The sequence below is a fragment of the Microcaecilia unicolor genome, chromosome 11 (assembly GCF_901765095.1).
Source record: "Microcaecilia unicolor chromosome 11, aMicUni1.1, whole genome shotgun sequence".
In the NCBI taxonomy this organism is placed as follows: Eukaryota; Metazoa; Chordata; class Amphibia; order Gymnophiona; family Siphonopidae; genus Microcaecilia; species Microcaecilia unicolor.
In genome coordinates this window covers 36,566,226-36,586,068 of record NC_044041.1, presented here as the reverse complement: position 1 = coordinate 36,586,068, position 19,843 = coordinate 36,566,226, and the positions used below count along the sequence as shown (strand labels likewise).

General features: G+C 49.4%; 1 protein-coding gene across 2 annotated transcripts in view; it reads right to left on the bottom strand.

The window, feature by feature from the left end:
* The window catches only part of TMEM120B (transmembrane protein 120B), a 78,280-nt gene that overhangs the window by 7,505 nt on the left and 50,932 nt on the right, over nucleotides 1-19,843 (bottom strand). For both annotated transcript variants that reach the window (XR_003943848.1, XM_030219460.1), the window contains exons 7-11: nucleotides 13,005-13,070; nucleotides 11,636-11,697; nucleotides 11,368-11,460; nucleotides 4,200-4,264; nucleotides 2,435-2,503 (exon numbers count right to left, since the gene is read on the bottom strand). Coding sequence is in view for 1 of the 2 variants with exons in the window: in XM_030219460.1 (XP_030075320.1) it covers nucleotides 2,435-2,503; nucleotides 4,200-4,264; nucleotides 11,368-11,460; nucleotides 11,636-11,697; nucleotides 13,005-13,070 (355 nt within the window). In the remaining variant the exon portion in view is untranslated. The remainder of the gene's footprint in view (nucleotides 1-2,434; nucleotides 2,504-4,199; nucleotides 4,265-11,367; nucleotides 11,461-11,635; nucleotides 11,698-13,004; nucleotides 13,071-19,843) is intronic.

Sequence of the window (19,843 nt, the reverse complement as noted above, 5' to 3'; positions counted from 1 at the left end):
AAGCTCCTCCTCAAACTGACAGCGTGAGAGTTTACTGAACTCCGATTAAACAGGCAGAAAGGAAATTGATAGGGGAGCGGGGGTGCTCATTTTTACAACTGGCACTGCAGCTCATGTGTGCGTGCCAATAATATTTGGAAGCCCAGTTTTCATAAACCATTTACTCAGGTAAGAAACCTGTCTGAAGTTACCCACGATGAACCCAAGTTCTGCAACACATGTCCTGCTAGGCACATCAGGGGCTGTTCCTTGGGTGGGGGGGGGAGGCATGTTTAGGTCAAAGAAGAAAATAGGCAGCGATTTCAGATCCATGTGTGTTATATTCCATGGGAATAGTAAATGCGGAAAAAGTAGGTGCGAGTGTCTGTGGCTGATTCTCGTCCCCCCTTTGAAAACTACAGCAGACTAGGACAGTGGTCTCCAATCTTTTTCACGTAAAGGGCTGCAAAATGGTCACGAGAAAGCTCCAAGGGCCACCAAAAGATTTCAGGCTTACACATTTTAACTTTTAAAATAAAAAATAAATAATTATTCTCACCTTTATTGTTCGGTGATTTTATCTTTCTAATCATCTTGTTCCTCCTTCGCTTCCTGCCCTATATCCATCTTTCACATTCAACTTTTTCTTCCTCTTATCTAGTTTCCATCTCTTCCCTTCCCCTCCATCCATAAGCATGATCACCTTTCTCTCTTCTCTCCCCTTCCCCGCCTCTGCTCCTCCCATCAATCTTCCCCTCCCCTCCCCTACATGGATCAACTCCATGGTCACCATTTCTTCCCTTCTCTCCTCCCCTCCATGGGTACCATCTTCTTTCTTCCATCCATCTCCTATTTCCATCATTTGCCACTCAGAACTCCCCCCCCCCCCCTGAGGTCCACATGTCTCTCTTTTCCCTCTTCCTCCGGACAACTCTGCTTATCTTTCCCGGCACTCCTGCACCTTCCGCTCCCCAGAGGTCCATGTCCTCTCATTCTCAGCTCCATCTACCTTCCCGTCTTAGCCCTCCGAACTTGCCTTAAGCACTGCTGCACTGAAGGCATGCTGCTTCTCTTCTTATCCGACTGAAGCCTCTCTGTAACGTCCCACCTCCCCTAACTGAACTTCCTATTTCTGGGCGGGATGCTACAGAGAGGCTTTGGGTGGGTGAAAGAAGTATCAAGCCTGGGCCACGTATTGGAGACCACTGGACTAGGATCACAAGCTACTCATAGACTTTGCAGTAATGCAGGAAGCTTGAAAAATCACTTGCAAAAAATGTGGTCACACAAGCCTATAATGATCTCTCAACACAGTCCCTTCCCTTCTAAAGCTGTATAATCCTCCTCTGATGGGTGGGGAAAAAAAAGTCTATGGCTTGAAAGAGCCAGTATAGACACAAGCTGGATCTGTAACACACTGCACATAAATCAGACAGATTTTCAAAGGGAAAGCAAATGTATACTTTCCCCTCTGAAAACCACCCCACCAAAACTATACACCTACTTACAACAGCAAGGTAGCATGCAAGGGATTTGAGGAATAAAAAGTAAAACCAACCACCAGAATATAAGTTAAAAAATCACTATCTTAAAGGTGGATTTTCAAAGCACTTTGGCTTACAAATTTACACAGTAATCCTATAAAACTTTGTAAGAGTGTCTTTTACTAAGGTGCAAGGCCGCCGAGAGGGAGGGACAGGGGGGACAAAATTCCCGGGGCCCGGGCCTCCAGGGGGGGGCCCGGAGCCGCAGTCCCACCCGCCACCGGGCCCCTTCCACCCGAACCCCCGCCAGCAGAAGTGCTGTGTTCTGACTCCGGCGTGTGCGGCCCACACAGACGCGCTCCTCTCAGCTGATCTTCGCTGCACGTGCAGGACGTCAGACACACAGAAGCCCTGCAGAGTACAGCGAAGATCAGCTGAGAGGAGCGCGTCTGTGTGGGCCACACACGCCGGAGTCAGAACACAGCTCTTCTGCTGGCGGGGGTGCGGGTGGAAGGGGCCCGGCCCGGTTGCGGAGGCGGGTGGGACTGTAGCGCCGGGCCCCCCTTGGGGGGGTGGGGGTGGCGACAACGTCCCGGGCCCAGCCCAGTCTCTCGGCGGCCCTGCTAAGGTGCACTAGTTTTTAGCTCAAGCTAAATACAGCTGCCTCTAAACGCCGACATGCTCACAGGAATATAATGGGCGTCACAGAGTTTAAGCCCAGCTGATTTTTAGCGCAAGCTTAAAATGCTAGTGCACCTTAGCAAAAGACTCCCTAAGTGCTTTAAAAATGAGCCTCAATGAACTGTTCCACTGTAAAATGACCTGCTGTCAGTGCCCTCTCATGATATCTTACAATTCAGTGTTGACCTCAAAAGGTGTGTGTGGGGGGGGGGGGGGGGGGAAAGCATCTCGTTTTTAATAAGCAAAATCACTTTCTACAGTCTCCAATTACATTCACATTCCAAGAGTACCTGCCATTCCTTACACGCCTCATGCCTGGACAGCTCGAACAGCGTAATGGCGTTATAGAGTTGCCAGAACTAGAAACCAAAAAGAAAAAAAAAAATTAAACTGCAGAAGAAACTGCGTGCGGTTTAAAAAAACAAAAACAAACAAAAAACCCACACACACATTTGAACTTTGAAAACCACTGCATTCGCTGCCATGTCAGGTCAGAATAAAGGGCCTGGAGTACTGTCTGGAGCTGGAACTTGAGCTGTGTGTCCTTGTTCAGAGATAGCGAAGCCCCCAGGGGTCAGGAACACCTTTTCCTGTACACGCACTCTTTTTATTTTTTTTGGCACCTTTTTGCTATATGTTTGTCAAAGTAAATGAGGAAGAAGGACTTTCAAAATCATGGACTAAAGATTATAAAAAGGGTATATATTAACAAAAAAAAACCTAACCTCAACCTTTCACTCAATAGAAACAAGTCTGAAGTCCTAGTAATTCAAGGGCAAATACGTGTGCCATTGGAAATGGATTATCACGCAAGCAGACCACATTTTAAAAGTTCTCTCTCGTTTGGCACAGAAGTTTCCTTCTGCTCCTTCCAGCTCCCAGCAGAAATCAACCTGTCTGTGCCACTGCAGGGATAATCCTTGGCCATATGGCCACCGAGAAACAGTCGGGCCCAGGCCTGTTTACTCGTCTCCTCTCCTGCTCTGCTGCACAGGCCTTCTTTCTGCCACATCCAAACAGGAAGTACTTCACAAAGGAGGCGGGTCGCGGCAGATAGAAGGACCTGTGGCCGGCAGAGCAGAGTTAATGCGATAGCGCGATAACTGTGCTCTGACGTGCACAGGAGCAGGTGAGTCATGCCGAGGCCGGGCCCTGGGAAATTTGGCCCCCCTCCTCGGCGGCCCTGCTTGGCCAGGGGTTATTGGACCCTGTTACCAAAGTACCCCGATTCTGACCAGTAGGGTGTCAACACTGAGCAGTGGCTGAGGCTCCTTTCCCATCTGAAAATGCAGCGTACATGCTGTTTACCCCATCTCCAGCCAACTCAGTGAATAGAAGATCTGACCCAGAAATCAAACCTGGATCCTGTGTGTGAGAGGACACAGTGCAGCCGCTGGCTCTCCGGGCCAATTCTTTAAGAGGATCTTGTCAGATCAGAACCTGCTGTGACCCTTCCTTCACCAATCTCCAGGCGGCCATTTGGCTGTACAAGCACCTCCTAACTGAGTTTATTTGTTGACAATTAACTTGCAGAATATTCCTGACTTCAAGCACATGTTACCGTGTATCTTCTTGACCCCTGAAGCAGGCACTGTTTAGCGCCGAAACACGGCCCGTGTCGGGTCATCAATAAAGAACTTTTCTTGTCCCAGTCTTGAAGGCCCAGTGTTGTTTTTTTTTTGTCTTGTATACTTTGTGTATGCTGTATTACCCTCTCTATTTGTGTTAGAATATTCCTGTGGTCATTTTATAATAAATACATTTATTCACAGCACCTAATAAGATCATTTAGCCCAGTCTGACTGGTTGTCTTTGCCTAGTGTTCTCTAGATAAGGATATCTCCCAGCTGTCAGAAATACACAGCTTGACCACTGCAGGAGATCTACTTATTCTCATTTGGGGCTTGTAGTCCTTACCCTTCTGTCTATACTGGGCACATCCTGTCTCTACTGGTGAGAGACCACTGGGAGGGTGAGTATCAGAGTGGTGGTGGGGGTCCCAGCCCTCACCCGCTAAATAAAAAGGCACAGCTACATACATATTGTCTCACTTACATGGCCAAAAAATAGGCACGGAAGGAGGAAAGTGAGGCCCCTCCACATCCAGGACTGGAATCCCTCTAAAAAGCATCAGAAAATGGATTAATTTCTGCATCCATAACTCAGCTGTAAACAAATCAGCTTTCTGACTTTGTAAAGACTGGGGGTGGGGAGGGGGGGGCTGCAACTGAACTGACATTGGGGGTGGAGGGAAAACCTCATGAAGCAGGCTAACATTTGTTTGTGTTTCAATACCGTTTATTACATTTTTCAGCAAATTACAACTCTCAAAATATCTCTGAACAGAGAGGGTATGATACATACCTGTAGCAGTTGTTCTCCGAGGACAGCAGGCTGATTGTTCTCACGACTGGGTGACGTCCGCGGCAGCCCCCACCAACCGGAAATAAGCTTCGCGGGACGGTCGACACGCAGGGCACGCCCACCGCGCATGCGCGGCCGTCTTCCCGCCCGTGCGCGACCGCTCCCGCCAGTTGAATGACTAGCAAAAAATATGAAATACACAACTCCAAAGGGGAGGAGGGAGGGAAGGTGAGAACAATCAGCCTGCTGTCCTCGGAGAACAACTGCTACAGGTATGTATCATACCCTTTCTCCGAGGACAAGCAGGCTGCTTGTTCTCACGACTGGGGTATCCCTAGCTCTCAGGCTCACTCAAAACAAGAACCCAGGTCAATTGAACCTCGCAACGGCGAGGAAACAACAGAAATTGACCTACGAAGAACAACTAACTGAGAGTGCAGCCTGACCAGAATAAATTCGGGTCCTGGAGGGTGGAGTTGGATTTACACCCCAAACAGATTCTGCAGCACCGACTGCCCGAACCGACTGTCGCGTCGGGTATCCTGCTGGAGGCAGTAATGTGATGTGAATGTGTGGACAGATGACCACGTCGCAGCCTTGCAAATCTCTTCAATAGTGGCTGACTTCAAGTGGGCCACTGACGCTGCCATGGCTCTAACACTATGAGCCGTGACATGACCCTCAAGAGTCAGCCCAGCCTGGGCGTAAGTGAAGGAAATGCAATCTGCTAGCCAATTGGAGATGGTGCGTTTCCCGACAGCGACCCCTAGCCTGTTAGGGTCGAAAGAAACAAACAATTGGGCGGACTGTCTGTGGGGCTGTGTCCGCTCCAAGTAGAAGGCCAATGCTCTCTTGCAGTCCAATGTGTGCAACTGACGTTCAGCAGGGCGGGTATGCGGCCTGGGGAAGAATGTTGGCAAGACAATTGACTGGTTAAGATGGAACTCCGACACCACCTTCGGCAGGAACTTTGGGTGGGTGCGGAGCACTACTCTGTTGTGATGAAATTTGGTATATGGAGCATGAGCTACTAGGGCTTGAAGCTCACTGACCCTACGAGCTGAAGTAACTGCCACCAAGAAAATGACCTTCCAGGTCAAGTACTTCAGATGGCAGGTATTCAGTGGCTCAAAAGGAGGTTTCATCAGCTGGGTGAGGACGACGTTGAGATCCCATGACACAGTAGGAGGCTTGACAGGGGGCTTTGACAAAAGCAAGCCTCTCATGAATCGAACGACTAAAGGCTCTCCAGAGATGGCTTTTCCTTCCACACGATAATGGTAAGCACTAATCGCACTAAGGTGATTCCTTACTGAGTTGGTCTTGAGGCCAGACTCTGATAAGTGCAGAAGGTATTCAAGCAGGTTCTGTGCAGGGCAAGAACGAGGTTCTAGGGCCATGCTCTCACACCACACGACAAACCTCCTCCACTTGAAAAAGTAACTCTTTTTAGTGGAATCCTTCCTAGAGGCAAGCAAGACCCGGGAGACACCCTCAGACAGACCCAACGCAGTGAAGTCTACGCCCTCAACATCCAGGCCGTGAGAGCCAGAGACTGGAGGTTGGGGTGCAGCAACGCTCCGTCGTTCTGCGAAATGAGAGTCGGAAAACACTCCAATCTCCACGGTTCTTCGGAGGACAACTCCAGAAGAAGAGGGAACCAGATCTGACGGGGCCAAAAGGGCGCGATCAGAATCATGGTGCCGCGGTCTTGCTTGAGCTTCAGTAAGGTCTTCCCCACCAAAGGTATGGGAGGATAAGCATACAGGAGGCCGGTCCCCCAATGGAGGAGAAAGGCATCCGACGCTAGCCTGCCGTGTGCCTGAAGTCTGGAACAGAACAGAGGCAGCTTGTGGTTGGTCTGAGAGGCGAAAAGGTCCACCGAGGGGGTGCCCCACGCTCGGAAGATCTTGCGTACCACTCTGGCATGGAGCGACCACTCGTGCGGTTGCATGACTCTGCTCAGTCTGTCGGCCAGACTGTTGTTTACGCCTGCCAGGTACGTGGCTTGGAGGAGCATGCCGAACCGACACGCCCAACGCCACATCCCGACGGCCTCCTGGCACAGGGGGCGAGATCCGGTGCCCCCCTGCTTGTTGACGTAATACATTGCAACCTGATTGTCTGTCCGAATTTGGATAATTTGACAGGACAGCCGATCTCTGAAAGCCTTCAGTGCGTTCCAGATCGCTCGGAGCTCCAGGAGGTTGATCTGCAGATCCTTTTCCTGGAGGGACCACAGACCCTGAGTGTGGAGCCCATCGACATGGGCTCCCCACCCCAGGCGAGATGCATCCGTCGTCAGCACTTTCGTGGGCTGCGGAATTTGGAATGGACGTCCCAGGGTCAAATTGGTCCGGATGGTCCACCAGAGCAGTGAAGTGCGGCAACTGGTGGAGAGGCGGATGACATCTTCTAGATTCCCGGTGGCTTGAAACCACTGGGAAGCTAGGGTCCATTGAGCAGATCTCATGTGAAGACGAGCCATGGGAGTCACATGAACTGTGGAGGCCATATGACCCAGAAGTCTCAACATCTGCCGAGCTGTGATCTGCTGAGACGCTCTGGTCTGCGAAGCCAGGGCCAAGAGATTGGTAGCCCTCGCTTCGGGAAGGTAGGCCTGAGCCGTCTGGGTATTCAGCAGCGCTCCTATGAATTCCAGAGACTGAGTAGGCTGGAGATGGGACTTTGGGTAATTTATCACAAACCCCAGCAGCTCCAGAAGTTGAATAGTGCACTGCATGGACCGGAGGGCTCCTGCCTCCGAGGTGCTCTTGACCAGCCAATCGTCGAGATATGGGAACACGTGCACTCCCAGCTTGCGGAGATACGCCGCCACCACCACGAGGCACTTTGTGAACACTCGTGGGGCAGAGGCGAGCCCAAAGGGCAGCACACAATACTGAAAGTGCCGTGCGCCCAGGCGGAATCTGAGATACTGTCTGTGAGCTGGCAGTATCGGGATGTGAGTGTATGCGTCCTTTAAATCCAGGGAACATAGCCAATCGTTTTTCTGAATCATTGGCAGAAGGGTGCCCAAGGAAAGCATCCTGAACTTTTCTTTGACCAGGAATTTGTTCAGGCCTCTCAGGTCTAGGATGGGACGCATCCCCCCTGTTTTCTTTTCCACAAGGAAGTACCTGGAATAGAATCCCTGCCCTTCCTGCCCGGGTGGTACGGGCTCGACCGCATTGGCGCTGAGAAGGGCGGAGAGTTCCTCTGCAAGTACCTGCTTGTGAAGGGAGCTGAAAGACTGAGCTCCCGAAGGACAATTTGGAGGCAGGGAGGCCAAATTCAGGGCGTATCCGCACCGCACTATTTGGAGAACCCACTGGTCGGAGGTTATGAGAGGCCACCTTTGGTGAAAAAATTTTAACCTCCCTCCGACCGGCAGATCGTCCGGTACGGACACTTGTAGGGCGGCTATGTTCCCGTGGATCCAGTCAAAAGCCCGTCCCCGGCTTTTGCTGTGGAGGCGCAGGGGGCTGCTTAGGCGCACGCTGTTGACGAGAACGAGCGCGCTGGGGCTGTCCCTGTGCCTGACGAGGCCTTCGGGCCGGCTGGTTGTACCTACGCTTCGCAAAAGAATAGGGTGCAGCCTGCCGTGCCCGGGAAAAACGCCCACCCGTGGGGGCGGGTGCTGAAGGCGCCCGGTGGGAGAGCTTGTCGAGAGCGGTTTCCCGCTGATGCAGTTGGTCCACCGAAAATGTTATCCCCCCGGCAAGGGACGTCAGCCAGTCTCTGCTGGGTGCGGTTGTCCAGGTCAGAGGCACGCAGCCATGAGAGCCTGCGCATCACTATACCTTGGGCCGCAGCACGAGATGCCACGTCACAGGTGTCAAAAATCCCCCTGGACAGGAACTTTCTGCACGCCTTCAGCTGCCTGACCACCTCCTGATAAGGCCTGGACTGCTCCGGCGGGAGCTTATCGACCAGGTCCGCCAGCTGTTGCACATTGGTCCGCATGTGGATGCTCATATAGAGCAGGTAAGATTGGATGCGGGTCACGAGCATGGAGGATTGGTAGGCCTTCCTCCCAAATGAGTCCAGAGTGCGAGACTCCCGCCCCGGGGGCGCCGAGGCGGTATCCCTCGAACTCCGTGCCCTCTTGAGAGCAGAATCCACGACCGCTGAGTCATGGGGCAACTGGGGCCGCATGAGCTCTGGGTCAGAGTGGATCCTGTACTGGGACTCTGCTTTCTTGGGAATGGTGGGATTAGTTAGTGGTCGCACCCAGTTCCGGAGCAGCGTCTCCTTCAGGACATTGTGCAGCGGTACCGTGGAGGACTCTCTAGGTGGTGATGGATAGTCGAGGACCTCGAGCATCTCGGCCCTCGGCTCTTCCACAGAGACCACGGGAAAGGGAATGCTTATAGACATATCCCGCACAAAGGAGGCAAAGGAGAGACTCTCAGGAGGTGAGAGCTTCCTCTCCGGTGACGGCGTGGGGTCCGAGGGAAGGCCCGTAGACTCCTCTGAGGAGAAATATCTCGGGGCCTCCTCTTCCCCCCACGAGTCCTCATCCTCGGTATCGGACATTAGCTCATGTAGCTGCGTCCGGTACCGGGCCCGGCTCGACGTCGAGGCACCGAGGTCTCGGTGTCGTCGAGCGGTGGACTCCCGCGCCGGCGGGGACGGAGCTCCCTCCATCGACGTCGACGGGGACTCCACCTGCGTGGCTGTCGAGACCGGCACCGCAAGCGGCGGCGGTGTCGACTGCCCCGGCGCCGGGCTAGAGCTCGCCGGCGCCACAGTCATCGGCGCCGAGGGCGCAAGCACCCCCGGCGCCGGCACAGCCTGGCGCATCAGCCCTTCCAGGATCCCCGGAAGGATGGCTCTGAGGCACTCGTCCAGGCCCGCTGCCGGGAAAGGCGGTGGGGCCGGTAAGGGTGTCGGTGCCGGAAGCTGCTGGGGGCCAGGAGACGGCACCGAGGTGCCGGAACCCCGACGCGTCGGTACCTCCACCACCGACGGAGATCTCTCCTCTCTACGATGACGCTTCGGCGTCGACTCCCCTTCAGGGTGCACCGAGGGCTCCCGGTGACGGCGCTTCTTGTCCTTTTTCCGGTGCACGTCACCGGCGCCGGAGGGCATGGAGGAGGAGGAGGTCGATCCCCCTCGGTCTCGAGGTACCGGGGTCCGACAGGGTTCGGTCCCGTGGCTCACGAGTTGAGGGAGTGACCGGGGCCGACTGCCCACGCGGTCTCTCTACCCCACTCTCGCCGGCGGACCGGCGGGCCGACGGGACCTGTTCTCCTGGGGTCGCTGCCATCGGTGCCGATGTCTCGGGCATCGATACCGGTACCGAAGAACCGGTCTTCGATACCGATGCCGTCGAGGTCGACGTCGAGGGGCCGGCGCAAGTTCCAAAAAGACGGTCCCGCAGAACTTGCCTCGCAACCTGAGTCCGTTTCCGGAGACCGAGACACAAAACGCACGACTTGAGATTGTGCTCCGGCCCGAGGCACTGGAGGCACCAAGCGTGGGTGTCGGTCTGCGAGATCGGCCGGCCGCAGCGACCACACTTTTTAAATCCACTCGGGACCTTCGAGGACATCGACGGAAAAATCGCGTCGGCGAAGTCAAAGTCGGCAATGGTGGCTAAAATCACACCACGAAAACTGAAACCGACCGAGCGGCCACTAGGCCGCAACGAGGCGTCCCCGCTAGAAAGCGAGGGAAAAGAAGGAGCGCGTGCTCCACACGCGCAAAATTCTCTCTTTTTTTTTTTTTTTTTTTTTTTTTTTAATAAAAGAGAAAGAAGAAGAAGAAGAGGCCGAACAGGCCAAAAGCGACGATCCGCGTAAACGCGGTCGAAAAAATCCGGCGGCTGAAACGAGAGAGAGGGGAAAACACAACTCTCTCAGTCGCGGAAAAAAAGTAACTGGCGGGAGCGGTCGCGCACGGGCGGGAAGACGGCCGCGCATGCGCGGTGGGCGTGCCCTGCGTGTCGACCGTCCCGCGAAGCTTATTTCCGGTTGGTGGGGGCTGCCGCGGACGTCACCTAGTCGTGAGAACAAGCAGCCTGCTTGTCCTCGGAGAAAAACCTATACACTATAACTATCCATTTTGCTCCCCAATACATAATTCTTGAACTAAGTACATAAGTAATGCGATACTGGGAAAAGACCAAGGGTCCATCGAGCCCAGCATCCTGTCCACGACAGCGGGCAATCCAGGCCACCTGGCGAGCTTCCCAAATGTACAAACATTCTATACATGTTATTCCTGGAATTGTGGATTTTTCCCAAGTCCATTTAGTAGTGGTTTATGGACTTGTCCTTTAGGAAACCGTCTAACCTCTTTTTAAACTCTGCTAAGCTAACTGCTTTCACCACGTTCTCCGGCAACAAATTCCAGAGTTTAATTATGCGTTGGGTGAAGAAACATTTTCTCCGATTTGTTTTAAATTTACTACACTGTAGTTTCATCGCATGCCCCCTAGTCCTAGTATTTTTGGAAAGCGTGAACAGACGCTTCACATCCACCTGTTCCACTCCACTCCACTGGTACCCTTCCCCCCCTTGCTCCCCTTAACCTCCAACCCTTTCATGTGGCCCCCTCCTCTTCTCATCTTTCTACACAGCCAACTGCTGCAAGTCCTCCTCTAAGCTCCCCCCCCATACACCCCCCACCACCTTCTACTTCCCTCACTCCCCCTAAATTAGTGCAGTTAACATTTTATAGAGATCTCTACATAAAAAAATACACCAAAGTGCTTCACAGCAGCAATTCACCAGCTTAAATGCTCAATATTTTTTATAATAAAGAGGGAAGAAATTTTCAGATGAAAATGGAGCGCTAAATATTAATAACCTACAAAGTAGCATTAAAAACTAACTAAAAAGCCGCTACTTACCTACTGTCAGATCTAAAGGATTTCTTTCACCTAATGCCCGAAGTCTATAAAGACAGCCACTTTGGTAGTAATACTGCAGGAACTGTACACAGCCTGTAAATAGAACAACAGAGCTCAGGCATTTAGAAAACAACCAACCTTTGCCAGCAAAGCAGAAAGCGTTGTGTCTTGTTTTCTGCGGAATGCATTGAGGTCTTGTGTTTAACAGAATAATACAAGGCTTAGAATCTGTTTTACCCAGAAAGGTGCCACACAGCACTGCACTTACTTTGAAAAATGGAAAATGCCAGAAACTGATTGCGAAAGAGTTGATATATTAGTCCATCAGGCCTGGGGCAACAGAAGACAAAAATGGAGGCATTGATTTACTTAAACTGCATTTTTGGAAGCACGATTTTAATTAACGAGAAGACACAGCCAGTGTTCTGTCACCCAACGGTGCCAGGCAAACAGATTAAAGGGCCCCATTCACACTTATCCAAGGAGCACCCTACTGCCCTGCCTACACATGGAAAAGACCAAACAGACCGATCTTACTTTCAGGCTAGATCAGGGGCTCTCAACCCAGTCCTCGGGACACACCAAGCCAGTCTTTCAAGATATCAACAATTAATATGCAGCCGATAAATTTGCATGTACTGTCTCCACTGTATGCAAATCTCTCTCATGCATATTCATTGGGGGCATACTGAACATCTGACTGCTTAAGTGTGAACCCCAGGGCTGGATTGAGAACCCCTGACTTAGATACATGGGTTGCTTTTGAATAGGCACCACTCTGGCACTAGGGCCTTCCTCTTTTCTGGCTCTTCAAACTTTGAGATCTCTTGACCCCCCCCCCCCCCCCCCCCCACCCTTCCTACCTCCACAACCCCATTCGCTATGGCACTAAAACTTTAAACTGGTCTTTTAAGACAAACTTCATGGAGCATCATTGCTCCCTCTTTGGCCATATTCAAATCCAGTCTAAAATCTCTCCTTTTTCGAGGCTGACTTCAAATCCCAACCACTTAATATGCTTATGTATCTTGACCAGAGAGCAGTGGCGTAGCCACAGGTGGGCTGGGGCCCACCCACTTAGGGCTCAGGCCCGCCCAACAGTAGCACACGTTTAGCGGTAGCTGGTGGGGATCCCAAGCTCGGCCAGCTCAAGATTCCCCCCTGATAGTAACGAAAACGCTACTCTCCACAATAACGGCACCTGCGCACGCTCAGTTTTCAGGGCATGCCTGCTGCAGACTGCCAAGATGGAAAGAAGCGTTTTCTCACCAGCTGAGATATTTTTTTGGGTGGTGGTTGGGGGGGGGGGGGGGAGAACACTTGGTGCCCACCCACTTCTTGCCTAGGCCCACCCAAAATCTGTTGTCTGGCTACGCCCCTGCCAGAGAGTAAGTTTCACCGGGGACTGTCTGTACTGTGAACATCGTGTAGACTTTTAGAAAAGAAAAATAGTGGAAGTAACCGTACGTGTCCACTCTCCAGTCGGGTGAAGTCTTAATCAAGACCAAAGCTTTCTGACAAACAGATAAAGACTCATCAACTTCTTCCACATATTCGCTCTGGCTGCTCATATTGCTTTGGAACAGAGGAAGCACGGGCAATTTCATTGGTCCACACAATGTCATATGACCCCTTACCATGTCAGCATCACTCCAGAAAGAAACGTCGACACATAATGGTGAGACACCCACCAGCCCTTAATTCTAAGAACAAACAAAAAAAAAACATGATTAGATGCATCTGTCAGCAAGAAATACATTCCGTATTATAAAACCTGCTCTTCCAGACCTAAGAATTTGGAGTGAAAAAAACCTATCACAAGCACAACCCAAAGCAAACTGGCTCCAAGAGTATAAGGTAGCTGGGATGTTATGGGACTATCGAATGCCTGTGGTGCTTCATTTTCAATCCACCGAATTTGCTACGGGGGGTTTCTTTTCCTGCATTCTTTGCCACGTGCCCACGGTGCATTTTCAAGTTAAAGAGAATTGACCTACCATTAAGAAACCTTAAAGATGAGTAGTTTCCTTTGGTTTGTTTGTCTGGATGCCACTTGCTTTAAATCAAATTATATCCACAAATAAGATGGCGCTTTAAGATCCGTCTATAGCGCTGCGTATGCCTTGCAGCGCTATAGAAATGCTAAATAGTAGTAGTAGTTATCCATCGTTACATACTTCAGGAAGCATGGTACTCAGGGGCATAGCCAGCCCTCCAATTTGGTGAGCGGGGGAACACATTCCCTCCTCCCTCCCTCCCCCCACCTGTTAAAAATACCTTCGTTGGCAGGGATGCCGAAGCCCTGCTAGGCAAAGAAATGTGGTGTCTGAGCTGTTCCCCTTCCTCCTTGTGCCACTGTTATAATGCGGACGTCAGCGGTGTGCCTCCAGCCACCAACTCTTGCGCGCACTGACCACGCATGAAGAGAAGTCTCAGCGTCAGTAGCTGGAGGTAAGCCGCCGACTTCCACAGCTGCACAAGGTTGGGGGGAGGGGGGGCGGCTCAGGCACTGAATTTCTTTGGCATCCCCGCCAGCCATTTAATGGGGTGCTGCAGGTTTAGAGAGGGCCTATGCACAAAGCGGGGGGGGAGGGGGGAGTGCCAGGACCCCAAGGTCCCCTGCGGCTATGCTACTGGTGCATGTGATTTAGGGCACTGGTTCTCAACCCAGTCATCATGGCACAGCCAGCCAATCAGGTTTTCAAGATATCCACAATGAATATGTATGAAACATATTTGCATACTAATGGGGCAGTGCATGAAAATCTCTTTCATGCATATTCACTGTGGATATCTTAAAAACCTAAGTGCCTGGGTGTGCCCCAAAGACTGGGTTGAGAAGCACTGATCTAGAAAGAAATTAGAGTTGAGGTGGCTGCGTGGTATTTGGAGACCTGTACATTTCCTCTTCTTTGCTTTCTCGATTGAACTGAGAGACTGTGATTTCAATGCAGGGAGCCCGGCCCGGTGGCGGACCGAGGGGGGGAGCGGTGGCGATGTTGGCTGTGGACCCAGGGGGGAGGGCGTCGTATGTCTGGGAGGGGGGTTGTCAGGGAGGCAGCGAGTGGCATGCAGGGGGGTGGTAGCGGCGGCAGTACCGGCAGTGTTGATGCCGGCAACGTCGGGCGCGGACTGAAGGTACGTTGGTGTGCCTCGTGCTGCTATCGTGTGGTTGGTCACTGCTGCTTGTGACGAACCAGGAAGCACGCAAACGTCAGGACAGGAGATGGGTACAGCGTTACAGGCAGCACAAACCCTACAAACCCTTCACTGCCATGGAGTCAGTTTCAGAACGTTGGAGGTGCTTTTTTATTATAGTAGATAATAGTTTCCACTATTTTTGCCCAGCACCGACATCAGGCTTATTGGTCTGTAATTTCCCGGATCACCACTGGAATCCTTTTTAAAAATTGGCGTCAGCCACCCTCCAATCTTTAGGTACTATAGACAATTTTAATGACAGGTTACATATTACTAACTGCAGATCAGCAATTTCATGCTAGAGTTCTTTTAGTACCCTTGGATGTATGCCATCTGGTTCAGGTGATTTACTACTCTTTAATTTGTCGATTTGGCTCAGTACATCTTCCAGGTTTACAGAGATTTCTTTCAGTTCCTCCACATCATCACCCTTGAAAAAACCATTTCTGGTACAGGCAGATCTCTTACGTCTTCTTCCATAAAGACCGAAGCAAAGAATTCATTCAGTTTCTCCGCTATGGCCTTGTCCTCCGAGTGCCCCTTTTGCTCCTTTGTGGTCTAACAGTCCCATGGATTCTCTCCCAGGCTTTCTGCTTCTGATGTACCTGAAAAAGTTTGTTACTATGAGTTTGAGTTTTAGTATCTGCGGCAAATTTCTCTTTATATTCCCTGCTAGCCTTCTTTATTAATGCTTTGTATCTGACTTGCCAGTGCTTATGTTGCTTCTTATTTTCTTCACTTGGGCCCTTTTTCCATTCTTTGAAGAACATTCTTTTGCCTGTAATAGCCTCTTTCACTTCACCTTTTAACCATGCTGGCTGTCATTTTCTCTTCTTTCCACCTTTGCCTAGGCTCCTCCTACACAGCAGAAGCCCCAGAGTATGGGAATCAGCAGGCAGCATATAATGAGTAGAGACCTAGGCCTCCTTTTCTTACCCTCCTAAGCTGGTGCCTCTTCAAGCTCTGTTGGGACTTTCACTGCTTCCTTAGTGCCACAGGTCCTCTCCCATGTCCGTAATACCTACCTCACATGAGGTAGTTTAATGCATATTTTTGAAAATGTAGGTGTACCTTGGGCTAGAAAGGGTTGGGAAACATGGCTTTGAACATAAGAACAGCTATACTGGGTCAGACCAATGGTCCATCTAGCCCAGTATCCTGTTTCCAACAGTGGCCAATCTAGGCCACAAGTACCTGGCAGAAACCCAAATAGGGGCAGCATTGCATGCTACCAATCCCAGGGCAAGAAGTAGCTTTCCCGTGTCTTTCTCAATAGAAAGCTATGGACCTTTCCTCCAGGAACTTGTCCCAAACTTTTTTTAAACCCAGATACACTAACTGCTGTTACTATGTCCTCCAGAAAAAAGTGAAGAAAGCACCTTTACTGTCCAGCAAATAAGTGGATATGATCTTGAGGCAGTGGGCAAAGAATAATTCTAAGAAATCATATTTGTTAATTCTAACTTTCACTCTGCAAGTGAAGGAATGCCAGATGGTTCAGATTATTTTGAAAGTCTAGCTTGCCGAGCTAAAGGTTAGAAAGGTCAGTGAGAAATGAAACTCTGTCCCTTGTGATTGATGGATTGCTAATGCAAACACATATGTATCCTATTATGAACAAGGTATATTGCAGGCAATTTAAAAGGATTAGGCTGAAATGCTGTTTAGTTAGATTCTAAATAATTCTAGATATAAATGAGTTAGATTTTAGAAGTTCTTAATATGTAGATATGGCTTATAAGGAATACTGATTCTGCTTATTTTAGAATATGTTTTTCTGTGTAATTAATATGTAGAATATCCTTTCAATCCAGTGTTACATATTTGCCTGACTCTTTAAAGTGAGCCTTTGTCTGCTGTTTAAGAGGTCAAGCATGTGGTTTGAATTATCTGCAGTCCTGGCTGGTTTGATGTATGGAGCTGATAGGTGAAAAGAGGTCAGGACTAGTCAGCTCTCTTCTCCTTGATTATTTATAGGTAAAATGTAGGAATGGTCCTGGAAGTAATAACAAGCTATGCCATTAAGTAAGACTGGCCCTTGACCCCTTTAATGAATGCCAGAGTTTAGTTAGCAGTTAGTACTAGGAATATGAGAAATTAATCATAATAACATGCAGGAGTTCTGGAGCCCAATTGTCTAGCTTGAGGGGCCCCCAGGTCATAGGTCAGTTTGAGAAATATCAAACCTATGTAACTGATATTTGTATAGAGCTGATTGGTTGAGGCAAGGTAATCAATCTATTCCTTAACCAATTGGAGAGTAAGGGGGGCTAGGCTAGGCTAGATAGAACTGTATTTAAGTGGGAGCAGAAGCAGCTTACGTCAGAAAGAAGGACAGAAGGAACAGACAGAAGAAGGAGAAGACAGCATAAGAAGAGAAGCAGCTGAGACAGAAGCCACAAAGACACAGAGAGCTGAGAAAGAGAAGAAGAGACTTAATGCTGATGTTCTACTTTGTTTGCTGGCAAATAAAGAAGATTTCTCTCTCATTCTGGTGTGCTGTTTGACTCCTGAAGTACCACAAATTCATGCATCCATTCCTGCAACAATCTCATAGCTGGAGTAAGCTTTGACAGCAGATTCAGAGGTTGGGAAGTTAGACTAATGCCCAGCAGACTTCTACGGTCTGGGTCCCAAGGCTGGAGTGAGCTTCAACGGCAACTCCATAGTTAGGAAGTGGGATTAGTGTCAGGTAGACGTCTACGGTCTATGCTGGGAGAGACAGATATTAAGTATGCCAGTTAGCAGAGTGCCAAATTCAACTCTGGATGAACCATGCAGGTCTTTACCTGCTATAACCCAGTGCTGCACAGGAGAGAGAGAGTGTGTGAGTGTTGGGATTGTTTTCAACTCAGTGGGTAACTGGAAGGGAGAAAAACTACAGTGGACTGCTGGAGGAAGCAGAGCCCTCCAAAGCCGAGCTCAGATGTATTAAGTTAGTCCATCATAAAGCTAAAGGTTTACAATTTGTTGCTAACCGTTATTTTATGTAGGAGAAGCAAAAACATCACCAATCTGTACGGCAGATATCCGGAAAAGCAGAGCTGATGCTTTAATGCAGTACACAGGAAGTTGGGGGTAGCTCAGAGCAGTCAAGAAAAGATTCACCAATTTTTTTTCTTATTTTTTTTTTTTAAGAGAAAGAGGAAAGGACACAGTATGCTCATAGGTGCTGGATTTAAGGTGCTGGCAGTGGTGCAGTATTCCCTGGCTTGAAAGGATGAGGGTATAAGTTTAAATATAAAAACAGTTCAGGTACTTTCGTGTGCAAACCTGAGAGACTTGCTTTCAGTCAGAGGCACAGGAAGCAGAAATTACAAACTGTGGTTCTGGGTTGTAGAACAGACTTTAGAAGGGCAGACAAAGGTCACTTAAAAGTGTCAGAGATAATACAGAGATAGTGCTAATCAAGAAACAAGGAACCACACAGCTGCAAAGTCCTGTATCTGCTCCTTGCACTTCAAAGAATAGAAAGCAATTTGCAGACCCAAAAATGCCACAAAGGACTTTGGGAAATCACTAGCCATTTCTATGCAGAGAGGTAAGCAGGTCACAAGCAGAGAAGGAAGAAACCTTTGGCATTCAGGCAGAGGATCCGTCAGCAGGGAGAGAGAGATTTTCAAGCTCTCTGCCTGAAGCGGTGGTGGTATTCACCGAGTGTTTTGTGTCAAAAGCAACAGAATATTAAAGAGATATGTAATTACTCCAGACAGTCTAATAAGGCTGGTATATAATGAAATACAACAAGCAGCAAAGTACTGTCATGAAGACATGCAGAAGATTCCAAATTAAGCTCTGCAATTAGTAAATCCGCCAAGGTTTCACCTTGTAGAGACTCAGTTGGAATTAAATAGCTGACTTTTGGTAAAACACTGTGGGTTTCCTATTCCATCCCCATCTCAAAAACAAGCTCCAGATTCCAGAAGCAAAGCTTATAATGAAATATGACCTTCACCTCCTCTCCCTGCTATTCTCTAGAACTAAAAATAAAGCAATATAAACCCTTAGAAAGGGTTTAAAAAAGTCAAGGTGGGGGGGGGGGGGGGGGGGGAAACTGTCCAGCAATTTCTTCCCGATCCTCTAAAATCTAATCCCATTTGGTCTTTTCCCTCTCTCCCTTGCCCTTCAACCCTGCTGGTAGGAAGAGAGCCCCCTGGATGAAAGGCACAGACCAAGGTTTCCTCAGAAGTGTATTCAAATCAGCCAGTAGGGGTCACCGTTGAGTAATGGCTGCAACTGCATAACCTAGGCTGTGAACACTGCCTGCCTCCAAAACCATTCCTGAGAAATCACAGACAGGTACCAAAACCTAATGGAGTTTCCTGCTCAGTGACAATTTACAGGACCAGCCCAGATAATAAAATAATTTTAAGTCTAAAATCTGACTCTCTCTGCCATTTCATGCATTTTTATCTAGGTGTCTGGTTGTGCACCTGGCTGTTGCCATGATTTTCAAGGAGGCAGTATGGTGTTCTTGACCACCCTTTGTTTCAGCAAGAAGCATTTCAGAACCGGCTAGAATAAAACACGGCTTTAAAAACATAGAGCCAGTTGGATGTTATAAGGCCACAGATGATACACATTAAACAGACAACAGACAAAGATGTTCCACTCCATGTGGAAACTCAAAAAGAGTAAAACCTTTCTTCCCGAGAGACATCTTCCGTACCCTGGTACGGTCTATGGTAATAAGTCATCTAGACTACTGCAATGCACTATATGCTGGCTGCAAAGAACAGACTATCAAAAAACTCCAAACAGCCCAGAATACTGCCGCCAGACTCATATTTGGAAAAACTAAATATGAAAGTGCAAAGCCCTTAAGAGAGAAATTGCACTGGCTCCCACTCAAGGAACGTATTACATTAAAGATCTGCACGATTGTACATAACATAATTCACGCAGACGCCCCAATCTATATGCTGAACCTCGTGGACCTGCCCCTCAGAAATTCCATAAGATCAGCCCGTAAATTTCTCAATCTACACTTCCCCATCTGTAAAGGACTAAAATACAAGCTGATACATGCCACCACCTTCTCCTACATGAGCACGCAGTTGTGGAATGCATTACCTACAGCCCTGAAAACCACTGACAAAATAACCAACTTCTGCAAATCTCTGAAGACAAATCTCTTCAACGAGGTCTACAAAGAGAACCCATAGCCTTACAAAACTACCTCACCAACCCATCCAGCTATTAAAGTTCACAGTCTATATTACCCTGCCTAACACCTTCCTTCTCTCTTCTCTTACTCAATCTTTGTACAATACTA